Source organism: Amblyraja radiata, chromosome 31 (genome assembly GCF_010909765.2).
Source record: "Amblyraja radiata isolate CabotCenter1 chromosome 31, sAmbRad1.1.pri, whole genome shotgun sequence".
NCBI classification, from domain to species: Eukaryota; Metazoa; Chordata; class Chondrichthyes; order Rajiformes; family Rajidae; genus Amblyraja; species Amblyraja radiata.
Window position 1 is genome coordinate 27,340,188 of NC_045986.1, and position 26,238 is coordinate 27,366,425.

At 48.4% G+C, this 26,238-nt stretch overlaps 2 protein-coding genes across 5 annotated transcripts in view; one reads left to right on the top strand and one right to left on the bottom strand.

Moving 5' to 3' along the window:
* Window positions 1–2,221, bottom strand: part of acap3 (ArfGAP with coiled-coil, ankyrin repeat and PH domains 3) — a 168,339-nt gene extending 166,118 nt beyond the window's left edge. For both annotated transcript variants that reach the window (XR_004416567.1, XM_033048279.1), the window contains exon 1: window positions 1,969–2,221. Coding sequence is in view for 1 of the 2 variants with exons in the window: in XM_033048279.1 (XP_032904170.1) it covers window positions 1,969–2,057 (89 nt within the window). In the remaining variant the exon portion in view is untranslated. The remainder of the gene's footprint in view (window positions 1–1,968) is intronic.
* A 1,912-nt stretch (window positions 2,222–4,133) lies between these two features.
* The window catches only part of pusl1 (pseudouridine synthase like 1), a 45,456-nt gene continuing 23,351 nt past the window's right edge, over window positions 4,134–26,238 (top strand). For all 3 annotated transcript variants that reach the window (XM_033048286.1, XM_033048285.1, XM_033048287.1), the window contains exons 1-2: window positions 4,134–4,248; window positions 5,939–5,996. In XM_033048286.1, coding sequence (XP_032904177.1) covers window positions 4,193–4,248; window positions 5,939–5,996 — 114 coding nt within the window. In that variant the 5' untranslated portion in view covers window positions 4,134–4,192. The remainder of the gene's footprint in view (window positions 4,249–5,938; window positions 5,997–26,238) is intronic.

The window sequence follows — 26,238 nt, forward strand, 5'->3', positions numbered from 1 at the left end:
TTTGGTGGCCTGCTCCGTCACAGCTACCGACCTCCCCACCATCGAAGGGAGCGTGTGGAGCCGTTGCTTCCCAAAATCCAGCCAGTATCAGCAAAGACCCGCGCCACACTGACCACGCTCTCATTTCACTGACTCGTACCAACTTCACTCCTACCATGGTGAGAAGGTACAGGAGCCTTCTTCCCAACAGCCATCAGGCTCTCGAACACTGCACAACACTAACAAATGTGAGCTGTCTTTGGGTGCGTTATGAAACATTTAGACAGGTACGAGGATAGGACAGATTTAGAGGGATATGAGACAAATGCAGGCTGGTGGGACCAGCATAGATGTTAGTCGGTTTGGCAAGTTGGGCCGAAGGGCCTGTTTCCTCGTTGTAAGACTCTGACCGGGATTTTTTTGTTTGCACTAGGATTATGGCGATTGAATACCTTTTTATTATTAGACATTATCCATGTCTATTGTGTTTACAGACCTATTATTCTGCTGAAAGCAAGAATCTCATTGTTCTGTGGTCGCTACATGTGACCTCCACGGATAGCCAGATGACTTTGACTTGTTTTTGCACGTTTTGCTTGCAACGAAGGCAATTTGTGATGGGATCAATTCAGATTATTAAATAATAAACTTCAAGCTGGGTGACGCGTCCAATGTTTAAAAAAAAGGCAAATGCAGGAGCTGAGAATATTGTGCGGTTGGTGGGCAGACGGGACAGAACAGATCAGAGAGACGAGCTCGCCCCTCTCCCCCCTCCCGTGGCAACCTTCTCCCCCCCTCTCCCCCAACACAGCCGCTCCGCTGACAATCACTTGGCAGAAATGTGGCTGTAACAAATGATGGCAGCAAAGGCAACCGTGTGGTAGGGAAATGACATGAGCAATGGCGCCTCTGCTCCTCTTGTCCTTGTTGCCCCCCCCCTCTCTTGCCCCCTTCCACTCCTCCCCCGGTAACCGGCTCCTCACCCCCCCCCCCTCCTCTGCCCCCCCCCCCCCCTGTAAACGGGCAGCATTCCTACTCCCTCCCCTGTAAAACAGGGTCTGCCTCCCCTCTGTAGCCGGATATATCCCCCCGCCCCTCCCTAAACCGGGTCTGTCTCCCCTCTAACCAGTTATAGCCCCCCTTTCTGTATCTCCCTCCCCTCTAAGGGTCTGTCTCCCCAGTATAACCACCTGCCCTCTTCCCTCCCCCCCCGTAACCGGCTTCTCCCCTCATCATCCCCTGGCTGCTGATGCTGCTACTTCTCACCCTGCCACAGCGCCAGTGTCCACGGCGCCCATGCCACCCCCACCCTCACTCCCCTTGGCTCCAGTATGAAGGTGCGCGTCCCTTCACACTCTACACCATCATCATCGCTCAACAAAAGAGGGGAAACTTCGCCGCTCGCCCGCTTTCCAAATTTTATTATCCCTAAAATTGTGATGTGCAATTCACCCGTGGCGACGTAAAACCAACCGGCACTTTGACTCTTTTTTTTTGTGTTATTTGATATGAACAAAAAATAAAAAAAAATTTTTTTTAAATGAAAACCTATTCAATGAAAATCGTTTTGGACGGCGTCCAGATTCATTCCTGACCAACAACCAAGCCTGTTTTGTTACTTGAAGGAAACTTCTGTCACGAAACGCTAATGCAACATCAGCATCTGTGGCCTTTTACCACAACTGAATGAAACGCAATGAGTGAGACACAAAGCACTAACGGGGATGTGTCCACAACGCCCATGACCATTCCTCTCATGGGCAGAAATGCAGTGGAACTGTGTGATGCTTCTCGGCGTTTTAAGCCTTGTTGCAGTCACAGTACATTGATTTTTTTTTCTTCTTCTCAAAATGCAGCAGGATTGTCACAGCGGGCGAGGCAGGTTTGACCATTTCCTGGCTCCAACCTCGGAATTATTAGCAATATATATAAAACCACATTAATGATCCATTCTCCGAATCAATGACACAAACGCCATCCACGGCTTACCTGAAACGAGGGGAGTCTTTGACACACTCTTCAAAATCCACTGTCATTTTGACTGTATTGTTCTCTCTAGTTTGGCATTCACCCTTCATTTAGCCTGTTCATCGCCCGGTTCGTCAACGTAAACGTGAGCAACGGGTTTTGATTTAGTCCAAAATGGTAAGAAGAGCAAGGTTTGAGGCGCGGGCTTGCAGAGCCATTCTCTCCCTCGCTGTCTGTCTCTTCCTAAAGCAGACGAGGATCCGCCAGCCCGACCCACGCCTATGCAGCTGCCAGTCAGCCCAGGGGCGCCCCGCCCTCCGCCCCGCCCCGCCGTCTGGCTGGCTGGCGCTGTGACCGCTCAGGGGGCGGCCATCATTGATACAGGCGCGAAATTTCCTGGTGCCCTGGAGAGTTGAAAGTCAAGAGTATTTTGTTGTCGTATGTCCGAGATAGAACAATGAAATTCTTACTTGCAGCAGCACAACCTAATATGTAAACATAGTACATTCTAAACAATATAATAAACGAGAAATTATATATATATATATACACACACATATACACACACAGACACATATTTATATATATATATACACACACACACACACACATATATATATACACATATAAACACACACATATACACACACACAGATGATAGTCTACACCGAAGATGGACACTAAATGCTGGAGTAACTCAGTGGGACAGGCAGCATCTCTGGATAGAAGGAACGGGTGATGTTTTTTTCAGACTGAAGCATGAAGGTGCGTGTCCCTTCACACTCTACACCATCATCATCAAAGATCTTATAGCATCATCATCATCATCGCTCAACAAAAGAGGGGAAACTTCGCAAAAATGCTGCAGAAATTCAGCGGGTGAGGCAGCATCTATGGAGCGAAGGAAATAGGCAATGTTTCGGGTCGAAACCCTTCTTAAGACTGATGTGGGGGCAGGAAGAAGAAAGGGAGAGGTGGAGCCAGTGGGCTGAGGGAGAGTTGAGAAGGGGAGGAGAAAGTAGGGACTACCTGAAATTAGAGAAGTCAATGTTCATACCGCTGGGGTGCAAACTGCCCAAGCGAAATATGAGGTGTTGCTCCTCCAATTTACTCTGGCCATGGAGGAGGCCCAGGACAGAAAGGTGGGATTCGGAATGGGAGGGGGAGTTGAAGTTCTGAGCCACCGGGAGATCAGGTTGGTTATTGCAAACCGAGCGGAGGTGTTCGGCGAAGCGATCGCCAAGCCTATGCTTGGTCTCACCGATGTAGAGCAGTATTGACTATTGACTATCCTCAACAGTCTTGGGAAGGGCCTCGACCCGAAACGCTGCCTGTCCCTCCGAGTTACTCCAGCGTTTTGTGTCTATCTTCATTATGGCGTAACAGTTCCAGAGACAAAGTCCAATGTCCACAATGGGGTAGAGGTGAAACGGACAGTACCTGACTTATGGAAGGACCGTTCATAAGCCTAATAACAGAGGGGAAGAGTTGTTCCTGTCTTTAAAGCTTGAACCTTGTGACTGAGGGTGTGGGGAGAAGTTATGACTGGGGTGGGAAAGGTCTTAGATTATGTTTTCCCAGGTAGATTTACTCAGTGAGTAAAGACCGAGAGATTGTTTGGGCATATTGAAGGGAATTGGGAGCTGTGAAATAAAAACTAAAGGGACAGGAAAATACAGTCAAGGAGCTGTGGAATTAGCGTGAGTAAACCAGTTCCCTATTAAAATGCAACGTACTCCACGCAGGAAGTAGGCTTCCACCGTCTGCTATGCTGCCCGAAGCTGACATCCCTAAGGGCGGCCATCGGAATCGAACCCGCAACCCGGGCGATGCAGCAGCAGCAGCTCCTTCACCACAGCCGCGCCGCCGGCCCGCCACAACTGGTGATGATGTCAGTCACGCGCCGCCGCCGATGGAAGGACCGGGAATCCGCCCTATCTGCCGCAATGGGGGAAACTAGCAACGCTGCCCAAACACCGCCCGCGTCAATTCGCCACAAACATTAAAACACAGCGCCAACAGAAGTCGGGAATTCACTCCAACAGTCATACTACAAACCAGAATAGTGTTTACTTCACATGGTCTTACTTGTAGGTGGTCTGTTGGTATTTGGCTTTTGATTACAGGTATTTGGTGTCTGGCTCTGGGGGCCTGTTGGGCTGCTGTCGCTCCAGTGAGCAGGCGGACCGGCGGGAGAGAAGGACAGAGAGAGAGACAGGAGGGAGACAGAGGGACAGACAGGCCGATGGCGGTCACGGCTCGCTACCTGATCTATTTCCAGTACTGCGGCACCAACTACAGGTGGGTGGAAGGCGCCACCTCGGCCATAAGACATTTAGAAGACAATTCCTCACAGCCGATCCCCGCCGTGGTCTAAAGTAAACATCGCCCCAACACTTGCTCTCGGTCCGTCAAGGCCTGCTGGATCTCCCGGTTGCTAATCACTTTAACACCCCTTCCCATTCCCACACTGACCTTTCTGTCCTGGGCCCTCCTCAATAGACAATAGGTGCAGGAATAGGCCATTCGGCCCACAGTCGCAAACTCAGCACGGCCAAAGGGAAATGCAGTGTTGCCTTCACTGAGTGAATGGTAGAGCTCTGGGGTGTGTTGTACAGCAGAGGGATCCAGGGGTGCAGTGAGAATAGTGAAAGGCTTGGACAGAGTGGATGTGGAGAGGATGTTTCCACTCGTGGGAGAGTCTAGGACTAGAGGCCTCAGCCTCAGAATTAAAGGACGTTCTTTTTAGAAAGGAGATGAGGAGAAATTTCTTTAGTCAGAGACAATAGACAATAGGTGCAGGAGTAGGCCATTTGGCCCTTCGAGCCAGCACCGCCATTCAATGTGATCATGGCTGATCATCCCCAATCAGTACCCCGTTCCTGCCTTCTCCCCATATCCCCTGACTCCGCTATTTTTAAGAGCCCTATCTAGCTCTCTCTTGAAAGCATCCAGAGAACCTGCCCCCACCGCCCTCTGAGGCAGAGAATTCCACAGACTCACCACTCTCTGTGAGAAAAAGTGTTTCCCCGTCTCCGTTCTAAATGGCTTACTCCTTATTCTTAAACTGTGGCCCCTGGTTCTGGACTCCCCCAACATCGGGAACATGTTTCCTGCCTCTAGCGTGTCCAAACCCTTAACAATCTTATATGTTTCAATGAGATACCCTCTCATCCTCCATTGCTAGAGTGATGCCAAATGTAAATTGGAGGAACAGCACCACATGTTCCGCTTGGGCGGCTTACAACCCAGTGGTGTGGACATAGATAGACACAAAGTGCTGGAGTAACTCAGTGGGTCAGGCAGCATCTCTGGAGTAAAAAGGATGGGTGATGTTTCGGTTTGGGACCTTCCTTCCCAGGTCTGAAGAACGAGCTTAACCAAGCTAGTCCCAATTGCCTGTACCTGGCTCATATCCTACCAAACCTTTCCTATCCATGTACCTGTCTAAGTGTCTGAAACGTCACAGTTGCACACACCTGTGTTCTTCTAAGTAATCATCCATTGTTTCACAAAGCAGTCCAATCTTCTGCTCCGACTCCATATCCTTTCATTCTATCAAACTATTTATCTACTGTTGAATTAATTTCCATTCCTCTAACAATGAGTCCCATTTAGGTCCTAATGACAATGTATAACATAATGATCAAGACCAGAAACGTCACCTATTCCTTGTCTCCAGAGATGCTGCCTGAGCCGCTGAGTTACTCCAGCATTTTGTCTATCTTCCGTGTAAACCAGCATCTACAGTTCCTTCCTACACATTTCTTGATTAGTATGGGTGTCAGTGGTTATGGGGAGAAGGCAGGAGAATGGGGTTAGGAGGGAGAGATAGATCAGCCATTATCGAATGGTGGTGTAGACTTGATGGGCCGAATGGCCTAATTCATCTATCGCTTATGAACTAATGAATTTATATTCTTCATTGCACATTACTTTTGTTATCCATGTAAAAAAAACAAACACCAATACTTTATTCCATTCTTGACAGTGGAGTCATGAAAACTCCTTCACACCAGCCTGTTGCCGGGGTTCAGAATCACTTGGAGGTAAGTGAAAATGTAAAGTTTAGCTAGCCCACCATCAGCCAAAAGATGCATTGGAATTTTGTTTTAAATTCTGAGGTCAGTACCATCCAAATTACGAGGTTCATTTTTGGTCACCCTGCTACAGGAAGAATGTTGACAAAAGTGCTGGAGAAACTCAGCAGTTAAGGCAGCATCTATGGAGTGATGGAAATAGGCAACGTTTCGGGCCGAAACCCTTCTTCAGACTAATGTAGGGTGGGAAGAAGAAAGGAAGAGGAGCCAGAGGTAGAGTTGCTGCCTCACGGCGCCAGAGACCCCGGTTCGAATCTGACCACGGGTGCTGTCAGTACGTTCTCCCCGTGACAGCGGTGTTTTTTTCCTCTGGTTTCCTCCTACACTCCAAAGGCCTGCAGGTTTGAAGGTTAATTGGCTTCAGTAAGATTGTAAATTGTCCCTCATGTGTGTGTGTAGGATAGTTCTAGTGTACATGCAAAGGAAATAGGCAACGTTTCGGGCTGAAACCCGAAGGGTTTCGGCCCGAAACGTTGCCTATTTCCTTCGTTCCATAGATGCTGCCTCACCCGCTGAGTTTCTCCAGCACTTTTGTCTACCTTCGATTTTCCAGCATCTGCAGTTCCTTCTTAAACAGGAAGAATGTTGTTAAGCTGGAAAGAGTGGAGAGAAGATTTACGAGGATGTTGCCTGGACTTGATCGCCTGAACTGTCGGGAGAGGTTGGGCAAGTTAGGACTTTATTCCTTGGAGCACAGGAGGCTAACGCTGCTCTTATAGAGGTGTACAGATGCTCCTTGACTTCGGCTTACGATATTTTGACTTTACGATGGTGTATGAGGGGAATCGATAGGGTGAATGCATAGAGTCTTTTACCCAGGGGTTGGGATTAAGAAACAGGACGTGGGTTTAAGGTGGGAGCGGTAAGATTCTATAAGAAACGGAGGGGCGACTTTTCCACCCACATGATGGTGGGTACATGGAGGTGCTAAAGGAAGTAGTTGAAGCAGGTACAGTAACAGCATGTAAAATACATCTGGACAGGTATGTGATAGAAAAGGTTTAGAAACATAGAAAATAGGTGCAGGAGTAGGCCATTCGGCCCTTCGAGCCTGCACCGCCATTCAATATGATCATGGCTGATCATCCAACTCAGTATCCCATCCCTGCCTTCTCTCCATACCCCCTGATCCCTTTAGCCACAAGGTTCCCCATCTAACTCCCTCTTAAATATAGCCAATGAACTGGCCTCAACTACCTTCAGTGGTAGAGAATTCCACAGATTCACCACTCTCTGTGTAAAAAATGATTTTCTCATCTCGGTCCTAAAAGACTTCCCTCTTATCCTTAAACTGTGATCCCTAGTTCTGGACTTCCCCAACATCGGGAATAATCTTCCTGCATCTAGCCTGTCCAACCCCTTAAGAATTTTGTAAGTTTCTATAAGATTCCCCCTCAATCTTCTGAATTCTAGCGTGTACAAGTCGAGTCTATCCAGTCTTTCTTCATATGAAAGTCCTGCCATCCCAGGAATCAGTCTGGTGAACCTTCTCTGTACTCCCTCTATGGCAAGAATGTCTTTCCTCGGATTGGGAGACCAAAACTGTACGCAATACTCCAGGTGTGGTCTCGGGGATTGAGGGATATGGACCAAATGGCAGATAAATGGGACTAGCGTAGATTGGGCACTTTGCTCAGCATAGAATGGTTGGGCCGAAGGACCTGTTTCCAAGCTGTATGACTCTAAGAATGTGCCAGGTGTACAAGGGGTGATCTCAGTGTACTGGCAGTCCTAGCTTAATGTCTTTCCTTTCATTATTACATGACAAACTGTTGGTGATAGTGTGTAGGATAGTGCTAGTGTATAGGATGATCGCTGGTCGGCGCAGACTCGGTGGGCCGAAGGGCCTGTTTCCGCGCTGTACGTCTAAAGTCTAAAGGAGGACAACATTTCATGTTGGAAGTCTGAAGAAATGTTTGTCTGTCCATTCTTTCCACGGATGCTGCCTGACACACTGAGTTCCTCCAGCACTTTGGTGTTTTGCTCTAGGCTCCATCATCTGCAGTCTATTGTATCTCCATAAATGTAATCATGCTAAACCTTGAAATCTGTGCGAGGCAGAATGAGCTGTTGCAGCTGCTTTCCAAAAAGGCGCATCGAATCTGTACTTGGCTTTATAAATAGGCACCTGGAATGCAAAAGGAAGGATGTTATAGGGGGGTTGCACGTAAGGTCATCGGGTCAAAGGGCGTGACGCACGGAGCAGCTCAATCCATGTGGAGGACATGGCGGCCTTGGTATACACTGTTAACACACGAAACGCGTACTTTCTTTCCTGTTACAAACCCCAGAAATTATCATTTTTGCGCTGTGAATAATTGTGGATGCTGTCATTGATAGCGGGAAGGTATCAGGTTTAAACTGGTGTTATCTCATGGTGTAGCGTCTTTTACAATCCGCGACGAATAGCCGCATTCATTGTCGTGTCCAAACAGCACCATCTCGATAATCCTTCGCTAAATAAAACGAACACAAAATCAGAGCAATTTGATTGCAATATTGTGGGGTTATTTATTGGGGTGACTAAACGCTCAGAACCAAATGCTCTAGTATCTTTGCTCTGAACCCGAGCACCAAGGTGTAAGCGGCCGAAGGAGCGGATCCCTCGGGACAGCCCCCACTCTCCCCCCCTGGGGTCAGCGCTGTCCGGCCACGGCCGCCCTCCGCCCCATCTCCCTCTGTGGGCCGCACTGTCAGGGGCTGTGGATCGGCAGCGCCAACACACGGGGCCGGGTGAAGCGGGGCCAAGGCTCTGGGCAACGTCAGCTCTGGGCAACGGTCTGCTCCCTCCGCCCACCCAGGGTCACTGACCGCGCTGCACCGACACCCTGACCTCTTCCGACCCCCTCCTAATAACCCCCTCCTTCCCCCCCCCCCTCCCTCCCACCCCCGGCCGCAGGGATAGACAGCCCGGGATCCGCGAGTCCGGGCGCTGGTCCAGAAGAAGGGCCCGCTGTGCTGGCAGTCATAGTAAATGCTTACCTGCAGTTCACCGCTTGTACTCCAGTTGGCGTTGCGTGGCAACAGTAAGTGTCACGGGTCGTGACCTCGACTGCGTGCAACCTCCCTATAGTAAATCAACTCCATCCGACAATGGTGTCCAATTTATGAAACTTCAGAAAGGATGTCAGTTGTTTGGACCCCACATCCCAAAGACTTTAAGGACTTTAGACTAGAGATACAGCGCGGAAACAGGCTCTTCGGCCCACCCAGTCCCTGCTGATAAGCGATCACCCAAACATTATTCGACACACTAGGGACAATTTACAAATTTACAAACCTACAAACGTTTGGAGTGTGGGGGGGAACCGGAGTGCGCGGAGAAACAACACACGGTCACAGGCAGAACGTGCAAACTCCGTACATACAGCACCCGTAGTCAGGATCGAACCTAGTTTCATTACCTGGTTGCATCATGACCTGGTTCGCAACGTGTGTGCCCATGAATGAAGGAGGTTACATAAGGTGGTAAAAAGTGGCTCATCATGGGCACTGACCTGCTCACCATCAGCGATGTCCAGGAGGCACTGCCTCAAATAGCAATGGAATGGAATACTTTATTGTCACATGTGACAAGGCACAGTGAAATTCTTCGTTTGCATACCCTGACAAAGTTACAAAGTACGCGGCTCCTCCTTTGTAAATCCCCTCCCTCCCCCACACCAGGTTCCCATTGTCCATCGTTCTCCCCCCACACCCCCCTCCCTCCCCATTGTTCTTCACCCTCCCTCACGGCAGTCCCCCCACGCCAGGGCCTCCATTGTCCTTCCCCTCCCCACCCCCCTCAGGGCAGTTCCCCCGCACTCTCATCGACCGCGAGGTTTCGCAGTCGCCGCGAGGCTCCACCGCCGCCGCCGAGGCTCCACTGTTGCCGAGGCTCCACTACCGCGAGGCTTCCAATATCATCACAGACCCACACCGCCCTGGCCTCGCTCGCGCTTCGTTCTTACCATCGAGAAGAAGGTACAGGAGCCGCGATCACCACATTCATAGCTTCGTAAGTTATCAGAGCAGAATTAGGCCATTTGGCCCATCAAGCCTACTCCGCCATCAATCATGGCTGATTTATCCCTCTCGCTCTCTCTCAACCGCATTCTCCTGCCTTCTCCCCATAACCCCATGACACCTTTACCAATCAAGAATCTGTCCAAATCCGCTTTAGAAATATCCAACAGCCGTTTGTGGCAATGAATTCCACAGATTCACCACCCTCTTTTAGGTTCAAGACTAGCATCTTCCCAACAACCAACAGGCTGTTGAACACAACACAACACTGGGTCACACTCAACTCTGGCCTGTCTTTGGTTGCACTGAGGAGTTTGCGTGTTTGCCGTTTGTATTCCTTCGTTATCACCTTGTCCTCAGCCAACAATGGACCATTGTGGGCTCCACCTTTCCTGAGCCATCGTCGCAAACTCTGCTTTGTTCCGAACCTTCCCATGCCTCTAGTTTCCCTCTCCTCTGATGAAATGTCTCGACCCGTAACATCCCCTATTCCTTCTCTCCAGAGATGCTACCTGACCTCCTGAGTTACTCCAGCATGTGGTGTCAATCTTCTTGTATTTTATTTCCACTGGTATTGGGGGCTCTTTACTTTATTGAATTTTAAAATTATATGTTATTGGTATGTATTGTGTTTACAGGGCTGGAGTGCTGCTGCAGCAAGTAGGAATGTCATCGTCCCATTGCCAGTAGATATGACAATTAAACACTCCTGACTCACTTGGTCCCTGTTCATGTTATAATTGCAGGCTGACTGCCAACCCTTTGCTTTGATTCAGGAAAGTTGGATTGAGTGGTGTGGTTTCAGCTTTGTTGTTAGCAGCGTACGATGCCTTTGGTGTAAGTGAAAGAGAAGGATCAGATGAATGATTACTGAGGGAGGCTCATTCTGGGTTAGGTTTCATACTGGTTGAATTAGCTGCAACTACAAAAGCTGGGTCGCTGTGGGACGTCACAGTCCCCACGATTACAATGCCACGTCCTTCCACGGACCGACCCACAGCGTACCGAAAGCCCGCAGGCAAAAAGAACTGCAGATGCTGGGATCTGGATCAAAACACAGAGTGCTGGAGGAACTCAGCTGGCCAGGCAGCATCTGTGGAGGGAATGGACAGGCGACGTTTCGGGTCAGGATCCATTTTTAGAAGCCATATTGAAGGCATAGCTCTGGTCACTTGTGCAAGTGCTTGCGTGTGAGTGAGTGTGAGTGTGTGCATATGCGTGTACTCTGTGGTCCAGGCATCTTGGACTTCCTCGCCGTTGGCCTAGACTCTATGACTCTGGTCTATGAAGACAGTGGTAGCTGGTCTGCATCATGTTCACATCATCCACAGGCATCTTATGGATCATAGAACAGTACAGATAGACGCAAAATGCTGGAGTAACTCGGTGGGTGAGGCAGCAACTCTGGAGAGAAGGAATAGGCGACATTTCGGGTCGAGACCCTTCTTCAGACGTAACCTGAAACGCCACCTATTCCTTTTCTCCAGTGATGCTGCCTGACCCGCTAAGTTACTCCAGCATTGTGTTACAAGCGTGCAAATCATCCTCGATCGAACACGAAGCAGTCTCTGTGCCGGGCGATCAGTGTGTAGGATGAAACTGCAGATGCTGGTTTAAACCGAAGATAGACACAAAAAGCTGGAGTAACTCAGTTGGTCTGGAATCGTACCTGGAGAAATGGAATAGGTGACGTTTTGGGTCGAGACCCTTCCTCAAACCTGAAACGTCTCCCATTCCTTCTCCCCAGAGATGCTGCCTGTCCCGCTGAGTTACTCCAGCTTTTTTTGTGTGTGTCTATCTTCGGTTTAAACCATCCAGCTCCTTCCTACATAAATCCTGCAGAAACATCCATTGATGCCTCTGGGTGCTTGTTCTGCAGAAGAGCGCGGCGAGCTGTCCGCTCGGCAAGAGCGAGCTGGGTGGCTGCTGGCTTCTTGCCAATCACACCCGTGAGCTGACCTTCCACCACTTGCAGCCGCTGCCTCCCGCAATGTTTCTACAATGTGGGCGTTTGCTTTCTCTGGCTGCAGCAGCCTGCACTGACCACGCATTTGGAAAACCATCAGGCACATTGCTTCACAGAGAAATAACCCCAACAAAGGATTCTTTGTTGGTTTGCCACCTTCTCGCTATTTTAATCGCCATTTGTCTATTTGCCCCCCAGCTTCCTTCATACAGGGAACAGTAGAGCACAGGAACAAGGCCCTTCGGCCCACAAGGCATCCCGCAGGCATTGCCACTTTCATGTTACAGTACATTATAGACAATAGACAAAAAAGCTGGAGAAACTCAGCGGGTGCAGCAGCATCTATGGAGCGAAGGAAATAGGCAACGTTTCGGGCCGAAACCCTTCTGGGTTTCGGCCCGAAACGTTACCTATTTCCTTTGGGTTTCGGCCCGAAACGTTGCCTATTTCCTTCGCTCCATGGATGCTGCTGCACCCGCTGAGTTTCTCCAGCACTTTTGTCCACCTTCATTTTATATGATTCTATTATGTCTCCCCTCCGACTCCGACACTCCTGATAAAAACAATCCACGTTTATCCAGCCTCTCCTTCCAGCTAATACTCTCCCATCCAGGTGTCATTCTGAAAAAAACTTCTTCCCCACCCTCCCTGAAGCCTCCACATCCTTCCTGCAATGGGACGACCAGAACTGCACGCAATACTTCAAATGCTGCCTGGTCAGAGCCCTATAAAACAGCAACATGACTGACTTCCTGGCTATCTTTCTGGCTCCCATATGCTCTTCTCAAAATGTTGCCTGAGTAATATCGTTTTTGTTGCCAATTGTTCTCACCTTTTGTTCATGGTGTGGTTAATATCCGGTGGTTTGGGTTTCTTCAACTAGATTTATGTTCCCTCTCTAACGTATTATGAAGACCGAGGTACGGAAGCCACATCTGTATTGTAGCTGGGTTTTACTAAGGTGCAGTCAGCTACATATGAACCAGAGGGTATTAGGATGGGCCTCGCGTGGAGTGAGAAGGGAACTGGAGTTGTGAACAAGGCACGGAGTGGCAGCAATTGCCCTGTATTTGCATGTTTCACACAGATTCAGATAGAGGGTTGAGAAGAGGGGCAACACAGGGGCGCAGCTGGTAGAACGCCAGAGACCCGGGTTCAACTCCGACCTCGGGTGCTGTCTGTATGGAGTTTGCACATTCTCCCTGTGACCGCGTGGGTTTCCTCCTGGTGCTCCGGTTTGTGGGTTAATTGGCTGCCATAAGCTGTAGGGAGTGGATGAGAGAGTAGTACAAGTGTAAATAGTGTAAACAGGTGATCAATGGTTGGTGTGGACTCGTTGGGCCGAAGGGCCTGTTTCTATGCTTTAGACTATCGATTATGTACAGTGTGGATACAGGCCCTTTGCCCATCGAGTCCGTGCCGACCAGCGATCACCCCGTACACTAACAAGTTGTAAACACTGCCCAGTCCATCATTGGCTCTGACCTCCCTACCATCGAGGGGATCTACCACAGTCGCTGCCTCAAAAAGGCTGGCAACATCATCAAGGACCCACACCATCCTGGCCACACACTCATCTCCCTGCTACCTTCAGGTAGAAGGTACAGGAGCCTGAAATCTGCAACATCCAGGCTAAGGAACAGCTTCTTCCCCACAGCCATCAGATCATTAAACTCAACTCAAACAAAAATCTGAACTTTAATACCCTATTGCACTTTATATGCTTATTTATGTGTGTATATATATATTCAATGGTATATGGACACACTGATCTGTTCTGTATTTATGTATGCCTGCAATATTCTGTTGTGCTGAAGCAAAGCAAGAATTTCATTGTCCTATCTGGGACACATGACAATAAACTCTCTTGAATCTTGAGTCCTACACACCAGGGACAATTTACAATTTTACCAATGCCAATTATCCTACAAGCCTATAACGCCTTTGATGTGCGGGAGGAAAGCGCAGACAACCCACGCGGTCACGGGGAGAAGGTACAGACATCATACAGGCAGCACCGGTAGTCAGGCTCAAACCTGGGTCTCTGGCGCTGTAAGGCAGCAACTCTACCGCTGGACCACCGTGCCTCCCTACCTGCTGTGTCTCTAAACTACGGGTTGGACTGAGAATAAATAGGGCAGGCAGTGTCTGGAGAATGGCCAGAAGGGGAGCAGTTGTGGATGCCTCCAAGGTTGGCTACAAGGCATGGTGCTCGGAGCTGAGGAATCCGAGCTGAGCTCAGAGTCCAGGAATGAGCTGAAGTCAGGTCACGGGAAAGAAAACCTCGGGGAAGCCTCGCGGTGGCAAGGCGGTAAATCGTCCCCTCTGCACGTGTGCTGAGACAGCAGAGCTGACGGGAAGCTGCCCCCTGCGTGGTGTGGAAGCCCAGCCAAACCACAGGCATGCTGCAAAAAAGCTGCAGCCTTTAAATCAAAGCTGGAATGAAGGTACGAAAGGCACACCAACAAAAAATGCTACTCGGCCAATCAATTTGGAATCGTGGTGCTGAAGATACACAACATGGAACAGCAGCAATGACAAATAAAGGATTCAATTCAATTCAATTCAATTCAAAGCACATCACAGAAACATGCCCCTCAGCCCACTATGCTGGCAGTCAAACATGGACATGCTTTAGACCTTTTAAAGTAAGCCATTTCCTTTTTTTTTAGACAATGTGACTTTCAGCTTCTTGGAAAAATAGGGATACAATTTCTCAAAAGAACTTTAGGTGATTCTTCGTTAGATAAGCTTTTCCATTATAAATGCTTACAGATGTGTATGTGGTAATTTTTAGCTGAATCTAGTATGATTTCTATGAAGTGTAGCTTACAATGAGCATGGATTGGTGTTGATGCACAGGAACAGAAATTCTCAACATGTTGAAAATCCAGCGGCGACCAGAAAAAGGTGCGACTCTTTGGGCGACTACTCACGGCCATACAGGCGTCACCCCGCGACAAGTCGCGGGGTGACGCCTGTATGGTCGCGAGTAGTTAAGAATAAGGGGTAAGCCATTTAGAACGGAGACGAGGAAACACATTTTCTCACAGAGAGTTGTGAGTCTGTGGAATTCTCTGCCTCAGAGGGCGGTGGAGGCCGGCTCTCTGGAAACTTTCAAGAGAGAGCTAGATAGGGTTCTTAAAGATAGCGGGGTCAGGGATATGGGGAGAAGGCAGGAACGGGGTACTGATTGGGGATGATCAGCCATGATCACTTTGAATGGCGGTGCTGGCTCGAAGGGCCGAATGGCCTCTACTCCTGCACCTATTGTCTATAGGAAGTTCCACTAGTTTGAAGTATTGATTAATGGGATATATATGAAGTTTATTATAGGCACCTTTACTTGACGTTGCTTACTATCCATGCAAATCGTACCACCAGCTACAGGTCCACCAACACACTTCCGGCGTCCTTAGTTCCAGAGCCTTTCTGGAATATTCGTTTTGCCGGACCAACAGAGGTCACGGCCTCCGAGAGGAGTCCAACGGGTACCGGAACGGTCGGCCCAGGCAGCCGAGGGACTGAGATATCGGCCTCGGAAGCCGGCTATGGGGAAACGGATCTACTGGCTCTGGCCCGGCTGAAATTCCAGAGCCCCGGCCTCAGGATGGGGACGGAGTTGCTGTCTCTGGCCGGGCCGGCGTTCCAGAGCACCGGCCGCAGGAGGCAAATTCGATCCGCAGAAGTCCCGATGAAGGAGACACAAAAAGCTGGAGTAGCTCAGCGGGACAGGCAGCATCTCTGGAGAGAAGGATCGGCGGAGATTGTCCGCCTCACCCAGCCCAGGCGCCACATTTTCGAGGGAATTTCGGGAATTTTAAGTACACTCTGGTAATCTGGTCTGGGTTAAAGGAGGCGCAGGACCACCAGTTGCTGGATCGGCGGTGGACCTGTAATGCAAAAGAGAAGATCAACAGAATGCTACAGCTACACAGAAAGTGCAGATGAGAAGAAAAAGTGCAAGGGGTGCAACAGGGTAGATTGGAAGATTGGAAATTCATCCTTCGCATATGAAAGGTCCAGTTAAGTCTAACAGGGGGGAAGAAGCTATTCTTGAATATGATGGTACTTGCTTTCAAGCTTTTTTATTTTCTGCCGGACAAATATTTATTAATACTACACCTGGGAACGAGAAGCTTTCAGCCATGTCCAACCTCAGCACCACTGACATGGAACAAGCTTGAACTTCACCCCGTTCCCCGATGCTTAGTCTTGCTGACGTTGAGGGAGAGGTTGTTGTCCTGACGCCATGTGTTACTAAGTTGTCCATCTCATCGTGGTTTTGAGTTCAGGCCCACTCCCGTGGTGTCATCCGCTAACTTGGAAATGGAATCAGAGCAAGATTTGGCAGAGCAGTCACGAGTGTATTGGGAGTATATAGTCAGGAGTTGAGAACGCAGCCTTGTACAACACGAGGGTTGAGAATTATGGTGGAGGATGCTTTGTGGCCCATTCTTAATGATTGTAGTGTGTGTGTGTGGATCCACCGGGATTCAGTGCATCACTGAACGCGGGGATGTCTTGTGAGAATGCTGGATTTAGATTGGGACTGATTGAATCACATCAAAAGCAGCAAGCCGAGCCAACTGCTGACCTCTGGAAATGAATCTCTAGTTTTCTTAAAACATCTGCTTCCCCGATGACAACCATAGCCGATCGTTCATAACACACCATTTTTCTGGCTGTCAGCATTTAAAATAACCCCACTCTAAAACTGGAGTTGGCTTCTTGTGCACGCTCATGTGATGTACTGAGTGCCATCAACTGAAGAACCAAAGCTGGTACCCGCAAGGGACGGGCATCACAAAGAAGAAAGATGTCCTGGACGATTAACTCTTGCATTATGGCAGTCATCAGTAATAGGAGCAGAATTAGGCCATTCGGCCCATCAAGTCTACCCCGCCATTCAATCATGGCTGATCTATCTCTCCCGCCAAACCCCATTCTCCTGCCTTCTCCCCATAACCTCTGACAACTGTGCTAATCAAGAATCTATCTATCTCTGCCTTAAAAATATCCACTGACTTGACCTCCACAGCTGTCTGTGGGAAAGAATTCCACAGATTCACTGAAGAAATTTCTCCTCATCTTCCTAAAAGAACGTCCTTTAATTCTGGAATCCTTTAAACGTCCTTTAATTAGAGTCTGAAGAAGGGTCTCGACCCGAAACGTCGCCTATTTCCTTCACTCCATAGATGCTGCCTCACCCGCTGAGTTACCCCAGCATTTTGTGTCTACCTTCGATTTTATACAGCATCTGCAGTTCTTACTCATACAGTGACAATTGTGCTTTGGGTTTGGGTAAAAAGGCCAAGATATAACACTGGTGCACCAAATGCTGTTCTGGAAGTGTCGGAATGGAAAAGATACATCCAGTGCAATAATCAAGATCTTCAAATCAACACGGGGAGTCAGTTGGGACTCTGACCACAACAAAGAAAAAGTGGATTTAAAACTGCATGCAAGCGAGCACTATTTGACTAAAAGGACAATGGTTTTTGGAATAGACAATAGGTGCAGGAGTAGGCCATTCGGCCCTTCGAGCCAGCACCGCCATTCAATGTGATCATGGCTGATCATCCCCAATCAGTACCCCGTTCCTGCCTTCTCCCTATATCCCCTGACTCCGCTATTTTTAAGAGCCCTATCTAGCTCTATCTTGAAAGCATCCAGAGAACCGGCCTCCACCGCCCTCTGAGGTAGAGAATTCCACAGACTCACCACTCTCTGTGAGAAAAAGTGTTTCCTCGTCTCCGTTCTAAATGGCTTCAATTGAGTTTAGTTTTTATTGTAACGTGAACAAAGGTACGGTGAAAATCAATTTCTGCGTTCTAACCAGTCAATGGAAAGACAATTACATGATTCCAATTGAGCCGTCCACAGTGTACAGAATGTTTGTGCCCGATAGAGATTTAAAAGAGTGGCGCGATTGTAATGTGTGATTGCAGATTCACTTCTGTGACATCTGTCACACGCACACGCACACACACAGGCACACGTACATGCGCACACACACAGACACACACACACGCACACACGCGCACTCACGCACACACACACGCGCACACACACACTCGCACACACACACGCGCACACACACACGCGCACACACACAGACACAGTCATCTTGGATTGCACGGGAGCCATCTTGGATTGCACATTCACAAGAATGGCTTCGTCAGCAGCCAGCATCCCTGCTCAGTTCGTGTTCAATAGTTCATTACATTGTCCGATCATCCATCACTGTCCGCAACTCCAGTAACAGGGGGAGTGGATCAAGTGGATCGATCATCTCTTCATCCTCGAGAGTTACTTTGCTTTTACATGAATCCTACCAATCGATCAACCACTGACCCATTGCGATTTTTTTCACATTTTCTCCAACGCCTGATTGTTGATGCTCAGTGGCCGATGGGGATGGGGGGGGGGGGTGGGGATGGCATGCGGAAATGCCCCAGTCCCACCCACTGCTTTCTCCCACTTGTTATCAGAGGGATGGCCCGAGGGTGGGGGTTGGGCGCTGTCAGATCGTACCTTCGTCGGAGAGCAAGAAACATAGAAACATAGATAATAGGTACAGGAGTAGGCCTTTCGGCCCTTCGAGTCTGCACCGCCATTCGATATGATCATGGCTGATCATCCAACTCGGTATCCCATCCCTGCCTTCTCTCCATACCCCCTGATCCCTTTAGCCACAAGGGCCACATCTAACTCCCTCTTAAATATAGCCAATGAACTGGCCTCAACTACCTTCTGTGGCAGAGAATTCCACAGATTCACCACTCTCTGTGTAAAAATGATTTTCTCATCTCGGTCCTAAAAGACTTCCCTCTTATCCTTAAACTGTGACCCCTAGTTCTGGACTTCCCCAACATCGGGAATAATCTTCCTGCATCTAGCCTGTCCAACCCCTTAAGAATTTTGTAAGTTTCTATAAGATCCCCCCTCAAATCTTCTAAATTCTAGCGAGTACAAACTGAGTCTATCCAGTCTTTCTTCATATGAAAGTCCTGCCATCCCAGGAATCAGTCTGGTGAACCTTCTCTGTACTCCCTCTATGGCAAGAATGTCTTTCCTCAGATTAGGAGACCAAAACTGTACGCAATACTCCAGGTGTGGTCTCACCAAGACCCTGCACAACTGCAGTAGAACCTCCCTGCTCCTATACTCAAATTATTTTGCTATGAATGCTAGAGATCTGATTCTTTGCCGAACATCAAGTGCTGGAGGAACTCAGATGTTCAAACAGCATCTGTGGAGGGAATGGACAGACAAGGTTTCAGGTATGGGGCCCTTCCCCAGACTGGATGGAGTCGGGAGCAAAAGGATTTGAGTATAGCAAAAGGATTTGAGTATAGGAGCAGGGAGGTTCTACTGCAGTTGTACAGGGTCTTGGTGAGACCACACCTAGAGTATTGCGTACAGTTTTGGTCTCCAAATCTGAGGAAGGACATTATTGCCATAGAGGGAGTGCAGAGAAGGTTCACCAGACTGATTCCTGGGATGTCAGGACTGTCTTATGAAGAAAGACTGGATAGACTTGGTTTATACTCTCTAGAATTTAGGAGATTGAGAGGGAATCTTATAGAAACTTATAAAATTCTTAAGGGGTTGGACAGGCTAGATGCAGGAAGATTGCTCCCGATGTTGGGGAAGTCCAGGACAAGGGGTCACAGCTTAAGGATAAGGGGGAAATCCTTTAAAACCGAGATGAGAAGAACTTTTTTCACACAGAGAGTGGTGAATCTCTGGAACTCTCTGCCACAGAGGGTAGTCGAGGCCAGTTCATTGGCTATATTTAAGAGGGAGTTAGATGTGGCCCTTGTGGCTAAGGGGATCAGAGGGTATGGAGAGAAGGCAGGTACGGGATACTGAGTTGGATGATCAGCCATGATCATATTGAATGGCGGTGCAGGCTCGAAGGGCCGAATGGCCTACTCCTGCACCTAATTTCTATGTTTCTATGTTTCTATGGGAGAAGAAAGCTGGAAAAGAGAGCTCTGTTTCTCTCCACAGATGCTGCCTGACCTGCTGAGTTCCTCCACCACTTTGTTCTTTGCTCGATGTTCCACCGTGTGCAGTTTCTTGTCTCTCCACCTTATGGGCCTGTCCCACTCTGCGATTTTTTAGGCAACTGCCGGCGACTGTCATAGTCTTCGCAGGCCGCCGAAAATCCGGCGACAACCGACGTCATCCTGGCGACGACCTACGACAGCACCTACGTGAGGAGAAGTCAAGCCATGCTCATTGGCGTCAAAACCAGGTCGCCGAAAATTGTTCAACATGTTGAAAAATTAGCGGTGACCAGAAAGACGCTACGACTTTTTGCACGGCTGAGGAGACGACTCCCGGGACCACCGGCGAACATGTGGCGACAAACTAGTCGCCTGCAGTTGCCTAAAAAATCACCTAAGTGGGACAGGCCCACAAGGGGATGCGTATTGCCATGGATGATGCAGTCACGTATGTGGGGTCTGCTTTAACCATTCCCAATACTGTTCTAATTATATCCCTGGATTCACGGACTATTTGTGCCACAATTCACACCAAATTCTTATTGCTTAAATATGTCAAGTGAAGTGTGAACTGGAAACCGAGGCCGGCATTAAATATTGATCCCGTGAAGCATTTTACATGTACTCTGCCCAGTAATGCACAGAGCGTGGATGAAGTCTCCTTTCAACCAAAGTGCTGGTCTGACACTCACTAAGGTGCTGCCGGAATCTATGGGATTTTAAGTGTTTTGAGAATGCATTTTGTGTCGAGCCGAGTTCACACAGTTGAATTGATAAGGCCTTGTAGCAGCGGCAATGCTGTTGATCGTGATCAGAGCGGAAGGCGGTGGAGGAAGACTGATGTCCAATAGCTCCAGGCATCCGCAATGTTGAAGGGGAGAGTCTAGGACCAGAGGCCATAGCCTCAGAATAAAAGGACATACCTTTAGAAAGGAGATGAGGAGGAGATTCTTTAGTCAGGGGTTGGTGAATCTGTGGAATTCATTTCATTGCCCCACTCGGCTGCGGAGGCCCAGTCAATGGATACTTTTAAGGCGGAGATTGACAGATTCCTGTATCAGAAACTAGGGGGAGAAAGCAGGAGAATGGGGTTAGGAGGGAGAGATAGATCAGCCGTGATTGAATGGCGGGGAAGACTTGCTGGGCCGAATGACCGAATTCTGCTCCTATCACTTATGGACTTCTGCTGATCTTCATCTTCAGCTTCTCTCGTGGGCGTTCAGAGAGGAGATACCAGGAACAAAGCCCAGCCCTCACAGAAGGAGAAAAATCTCAGGCTTAGACAAAAGTGCTGGAGAAACTCAGCGGGTGCGGCAGCATCTATGGAGCGAAGGAAATAGGCAACGTTTCGGGGCCGAAACCCTTCTTCAGACTTTGTCTGTTTAATTTTGCACCTGGTAGTTGGTGTCACAATCACATATTACAATCGCTCCACACTCTTAAATCTCTACTCCTGCAGCAACTATGATCACTAAACGTTATTCCTTTATCATGTATCTATACACTGTAAATTAAACCTGGCTCAGACAAAACTCTGATTATTAGCAACCACTTTCTGTTATTTGCACTACCAGTTTATTTATTCATGTGTGTATATATTTATATCATGGTATATGGACACATTTATCTGTTTTGTAGTAAATGCCTACTATTTTCTGTGTGCTTAAGCAAAGCAAGAATGTCATTGTCCTATACAGGGACACATGACAATAAACTCACTTGAACTTGAAACTTGAACTTAAATTGTTCGATTCTAACAATGCATTGTCTTTCTGCTGACTGGGTAGCACGCAACAAAAGCTTTTCACTGTACCTCGGTACACGGGTGACAATAAAACTGAACTGGGGCTTGAGACCTGTTGCACAGAGGTAGCCGTGCAGAGCGGGGGGTTCTGAAGGTCAGTGCTGGGGATGATATGCTGGAGGGCCGCTGGCTGCCTTGAGGGTCTCAGACCCTCGGAAGGAAGAGACAAGAGCATGGGACAGGAGAGGACAGAGGCTGTTGTTCCTGGCACAATCTTTCCACCTTCACGGTGGGATTCAGATCAGTGAGTCACATTTATGGAATCTGTGTGTGGGAATAACCAAGACTTCATATTTCACAGATTCTTTTGGAAGAAACAGTTTATTAAAACCAGCCTTGATAGAGCAGAATAATCATGGATTAGACTTTGTGCTGGGCTGTACTTTGAGTGTGTCCACTTTCTCCTGCTCTGCATGCCTGTGTGTGTGTGTGTGTGTGTGTGTGTGTGTGTGTGTGTGTGTGTGTGTGTGTGTGTGTGTGTGTGTGTGTGTGTGTGTGTGTGTGTGTGTGTGTGTGTGTGTGTGTGTGTGTGTGTGTGTGTGTGTGTGTGTCTCTGCCTATCTCTCTCTGTCTCTCTATTTTTCTCTTTCTCTCTTTTTCTCTCTCTCCCCTCTCCCTTTCTTTTTCCTTTCTCTTTCCTCTCACTTTCCTCTCTCTTTCCTCTCAGTTTCCTCTCTCTTTCCCTCTCTTTCCCTCTCTTTCCCTCTCTTTCCTCTCTCTTTCCCTCTCTTTCCCTCTCTTTCCCTCTCTTTCCCTCTCTTTCCTATCTCTCTCTTTCTCTTTCGCTCTCTTTCTATCTGTCTCTGTCTCTGTCTCTCTGTCTCTCCCTCTCCCTCTTTCTCCCCCGCCACAGTTGATCATTGTGGAATGCAGTTGTGTTCTTTATTGTAGTTTGCTGAATGGTTCTTCCCCGTGATGAGCTGCCACTGTGATTTATGGGCAGGCCAGCAGTCGATGAAAAAGGGAAAATTGTGGCGTCATATTAGAAAACGTCTGGCAAACAAACTGATAGATCCACAGATGAGAAGGGAGGCAGAAATGCTTCAGTTTCACTAGGCCTTTGTGGGCGGAGAGCACTCTTGGATAGTCAGCCCCGCTACTTTATTAGCAGTCCACAAACCTGTGGCGGACCAGTAAGTCCCAAAGAGATTTGCAGCTCATGAAGAAACGTTGAAGTGTGGTCACTGCTGTAATGAAGAAATGGTAGTTCACCCCAGCTCCCTCAACCAGCTCCCACTAGACAGCAACGAGACTCACTGGTGAAGGGTCTCCCACAGTGTGTACACCGACCCATAGAACAGTACAGCATTGGAACAGGCCCTTGGCCCACAATGACTGTGCCCAAGATATGCCTGTTAAAGAAACGAGGTTCTTTTCCATTCATCTGCATCCGTGGCCACCAGTCAGCCTTTGCTGAGTGTCTATGAGGTTCTGTCAGTCCACAGCTTCTGTGCATTGTCACCGGACGTAGAACAGGACGGAGCAAGAACAAGCCCTTTGGCCCACATTGTCCGCGACGAACATGATGCCAAATTAAATTCATCCCCTCTGCCTGTCTGCACATGATCAGTATCCCTCCGTTCCCCCGCATTGCCCATATGCCAATCTAAAAGTGTTTTAAGAAGGAACTGCAGATGCTGGAAAATCGAAGGTAGACAAAAGTGCTGGAGAAACTCAGCGGGTGCATCAGCATCTATGGAGCGAAGGAAATAGGCAACGTTTCGGGCTGAAACCCGACGGAAATAGGCAACTTTTCGGGCCGAAACCTAAAGGAAATAGGTAACATTTCGGGCATACCAATTGAGACATAAATTGAGAGAAAAAAGGAAAGAAGGAAGCAAAAGAAGAAAGATGTAAAAGAGAGAGAAGAAACATAGAAACATAGAAAATAGGTGCAGGAGTAGGCCATTCGGCCTTTCGAGCCTGCACCGCCATTCAATATGATCGTGGCTGATCATCCAACTCAGTATCCTGTACCTGCCTTCTCTCCATACCCCCTGATCCCTTTAACCACAAGAACCACATCTAACTCCCTCTTAAATATAGCCAATAAACTGGCCTCAACTACATTCTATGGCAGAGAATTCCAGAGATTCACCATTCTCTGTGTGAAAAATATTTTTCTCATCTCTGTCCTAAAAGATTTCCCCCTTATCCTTAAACTGTGACCCCTAGTCCTGGACTTCCCCAACATCGGGAACAATCTTCCTGCATCTAGCCTGTCCAACCCCTTAAGAATTTTGTACGTTTCTATAAGATCCCCCCTCAATCTTCTAAATTCTAGCGAGTACAAGCCGAGTCTATCCAGTCTTTCTTCATATGAAAGTCCTGACATCCCAGGAATCAGTCCCTTGAAAAAGACCCCTGAACTACCAAAGAAGTACCAGAGTTCCTCCAGCACTTTGTGTTTTTGATCGAGATTCTAGCGTCTGCAGTTTACTTGTGCCTCCGTTCACTTGGCCTCCTGCAACAATCGCAACATTTAGCAAGGCGCCGGACCTCGATATCACATGTAAACCTGTGCGTGGCTTCCAATTGTTTTCGCTGCTGCAACTGCATGTGGGGTTTGGACCTTCCGTACGTTTGGGAGCTGAGCCAATGGAAACATAATGGGGCTCCCGATGTAAGGAAAAAGCTGGAATGTGAGTCAGTCATTCACAGGTTGCAGTTCAGTCCAACCATGCCTGCATGTGTTACACACATGCACTGTTCACATAGTTCTGAGGCCACGTATTTCATGGGGCTTTGGCAGCAGCTAGTACCAGATAGAAATACCTCGTATTTACTGTTAAAGAAGGAACTGCAGATGCTGGAAAAATCGAAGGTAGGTAAAAATGCTGGAGAAACTCAGCGGGTGAAGCAGCATCTATGGAGCGAAGGAATAGGTGACGTTTCCTTCGCTCCATCGATGCTGCTTCGCCCGCTGAATTTTCTCCAGCATTTTTATCTGCCTTTGTCTTTGCTGTTGCTCTTTTCAGTCTGACTCAGTTGACTCAGATCATCAGCTGAAGCCCCCGCTCCAGATCCTCAGCCCGCGTGTGTTGTGCAGATGATAAAGAACGATGGCCGGTCCTCCTGGTGACATGGACAGTGGTCCTCCCAGACCTCCCACCAAAGCAAACTGACCCATCACCTTTCACACGGACTGCTTGAAGCGCTGAGTGAAACGCAAAAACGCCAGAGGAACTCGTTGGCTCAGACAGCATCATCAGTGGAAGGAACGTTTTGCATTGGGACCCTTCTGCTGAACATAATACAGCATAGCAACAGGCCCTTCGGCCCACAATGTCCGTGCCGATAGTCACTTCAGGTTAAACTAATCTCCTCTGGCTGCACATGATCCATATCCCTCTGTTCCCTGTCTATCTATAAGCCTTTTAAATGCCACTGTCATATCTGCCTCCACCACCACCTCTGGCAGCGCGTTCTAGGCATCTACCATTCTACGTACACAAAAACTTGCCTTGCTCATCTCCTTTATACTTTGTCCCTCTCACTTTGAAGCTATCCCCTCTAGACCTGGACATTTCCGCCTGTAATATTATAATCCCTCTCATAATTTTATATACATCTATCAGGTTTCCCTAGGCCCCATTAGCAGAAGTGTCCACGTCGCAGGGCTGGAGACTGGAAGTATCCCGAGCTAATTCTGCTGCCACCATCGTCTACTGCGACAGGTGATGGCTCCCACTGATTGTCGCCGGAACCTCGCGTCCGTTTCAGGACGGACAATGACAGCGATGTCAACATTTGAAACATGGAAGATGGACAGGAATAAAGAAGAAGGTCTCCCTAAGCCTCTGATGTTCCGGAGAAAATAGTCCAAGTCTGTCCGACCTCTCTATATAATCATCTAATTATCATCCTGGTAAACCTCCTCTGCACCCTCTCCAAAGCCTCCACATCCTTCCTGTAATGGGCGTGACCAGGACTGTGCACAATACTCCAAATGCAGACTGACCAAAGCCCTATAAAGCCGCAACATGACTTCCTGACTCCTCTACTCAATGCCAGCACCGAAGTAGGTACACGTCTCATACGCCTTTTTTTTAACCACTTTCTCGAGTCTGTTTTATTGCTGAGATCCATTGATGTGTGTACAGAGGGGGACAACTGATATGTGAGCAGGAAAGTGGACGAGAGAGGCAAGACTGACTGAATGGTGGAGCGGGTAAAGGATCAAATGACCCGCTCCTGTTCCTGTGTGGTATTTTGGTGTAATGAAGTAGTAAAGTGTGCTATAATTTCCTCTTCCGGAGAGGCAGGGAAGATTCATTTAACTTGGCATCACGTTTGGCAAGGACATTGTAGGCCAAAGGCCCTTTTCCTTTGCTGTACTTTCCGATGTTAATGTGGCATTATTTAAGAGAACTCTTGCCTGTTCAGAATTCTGGGCAA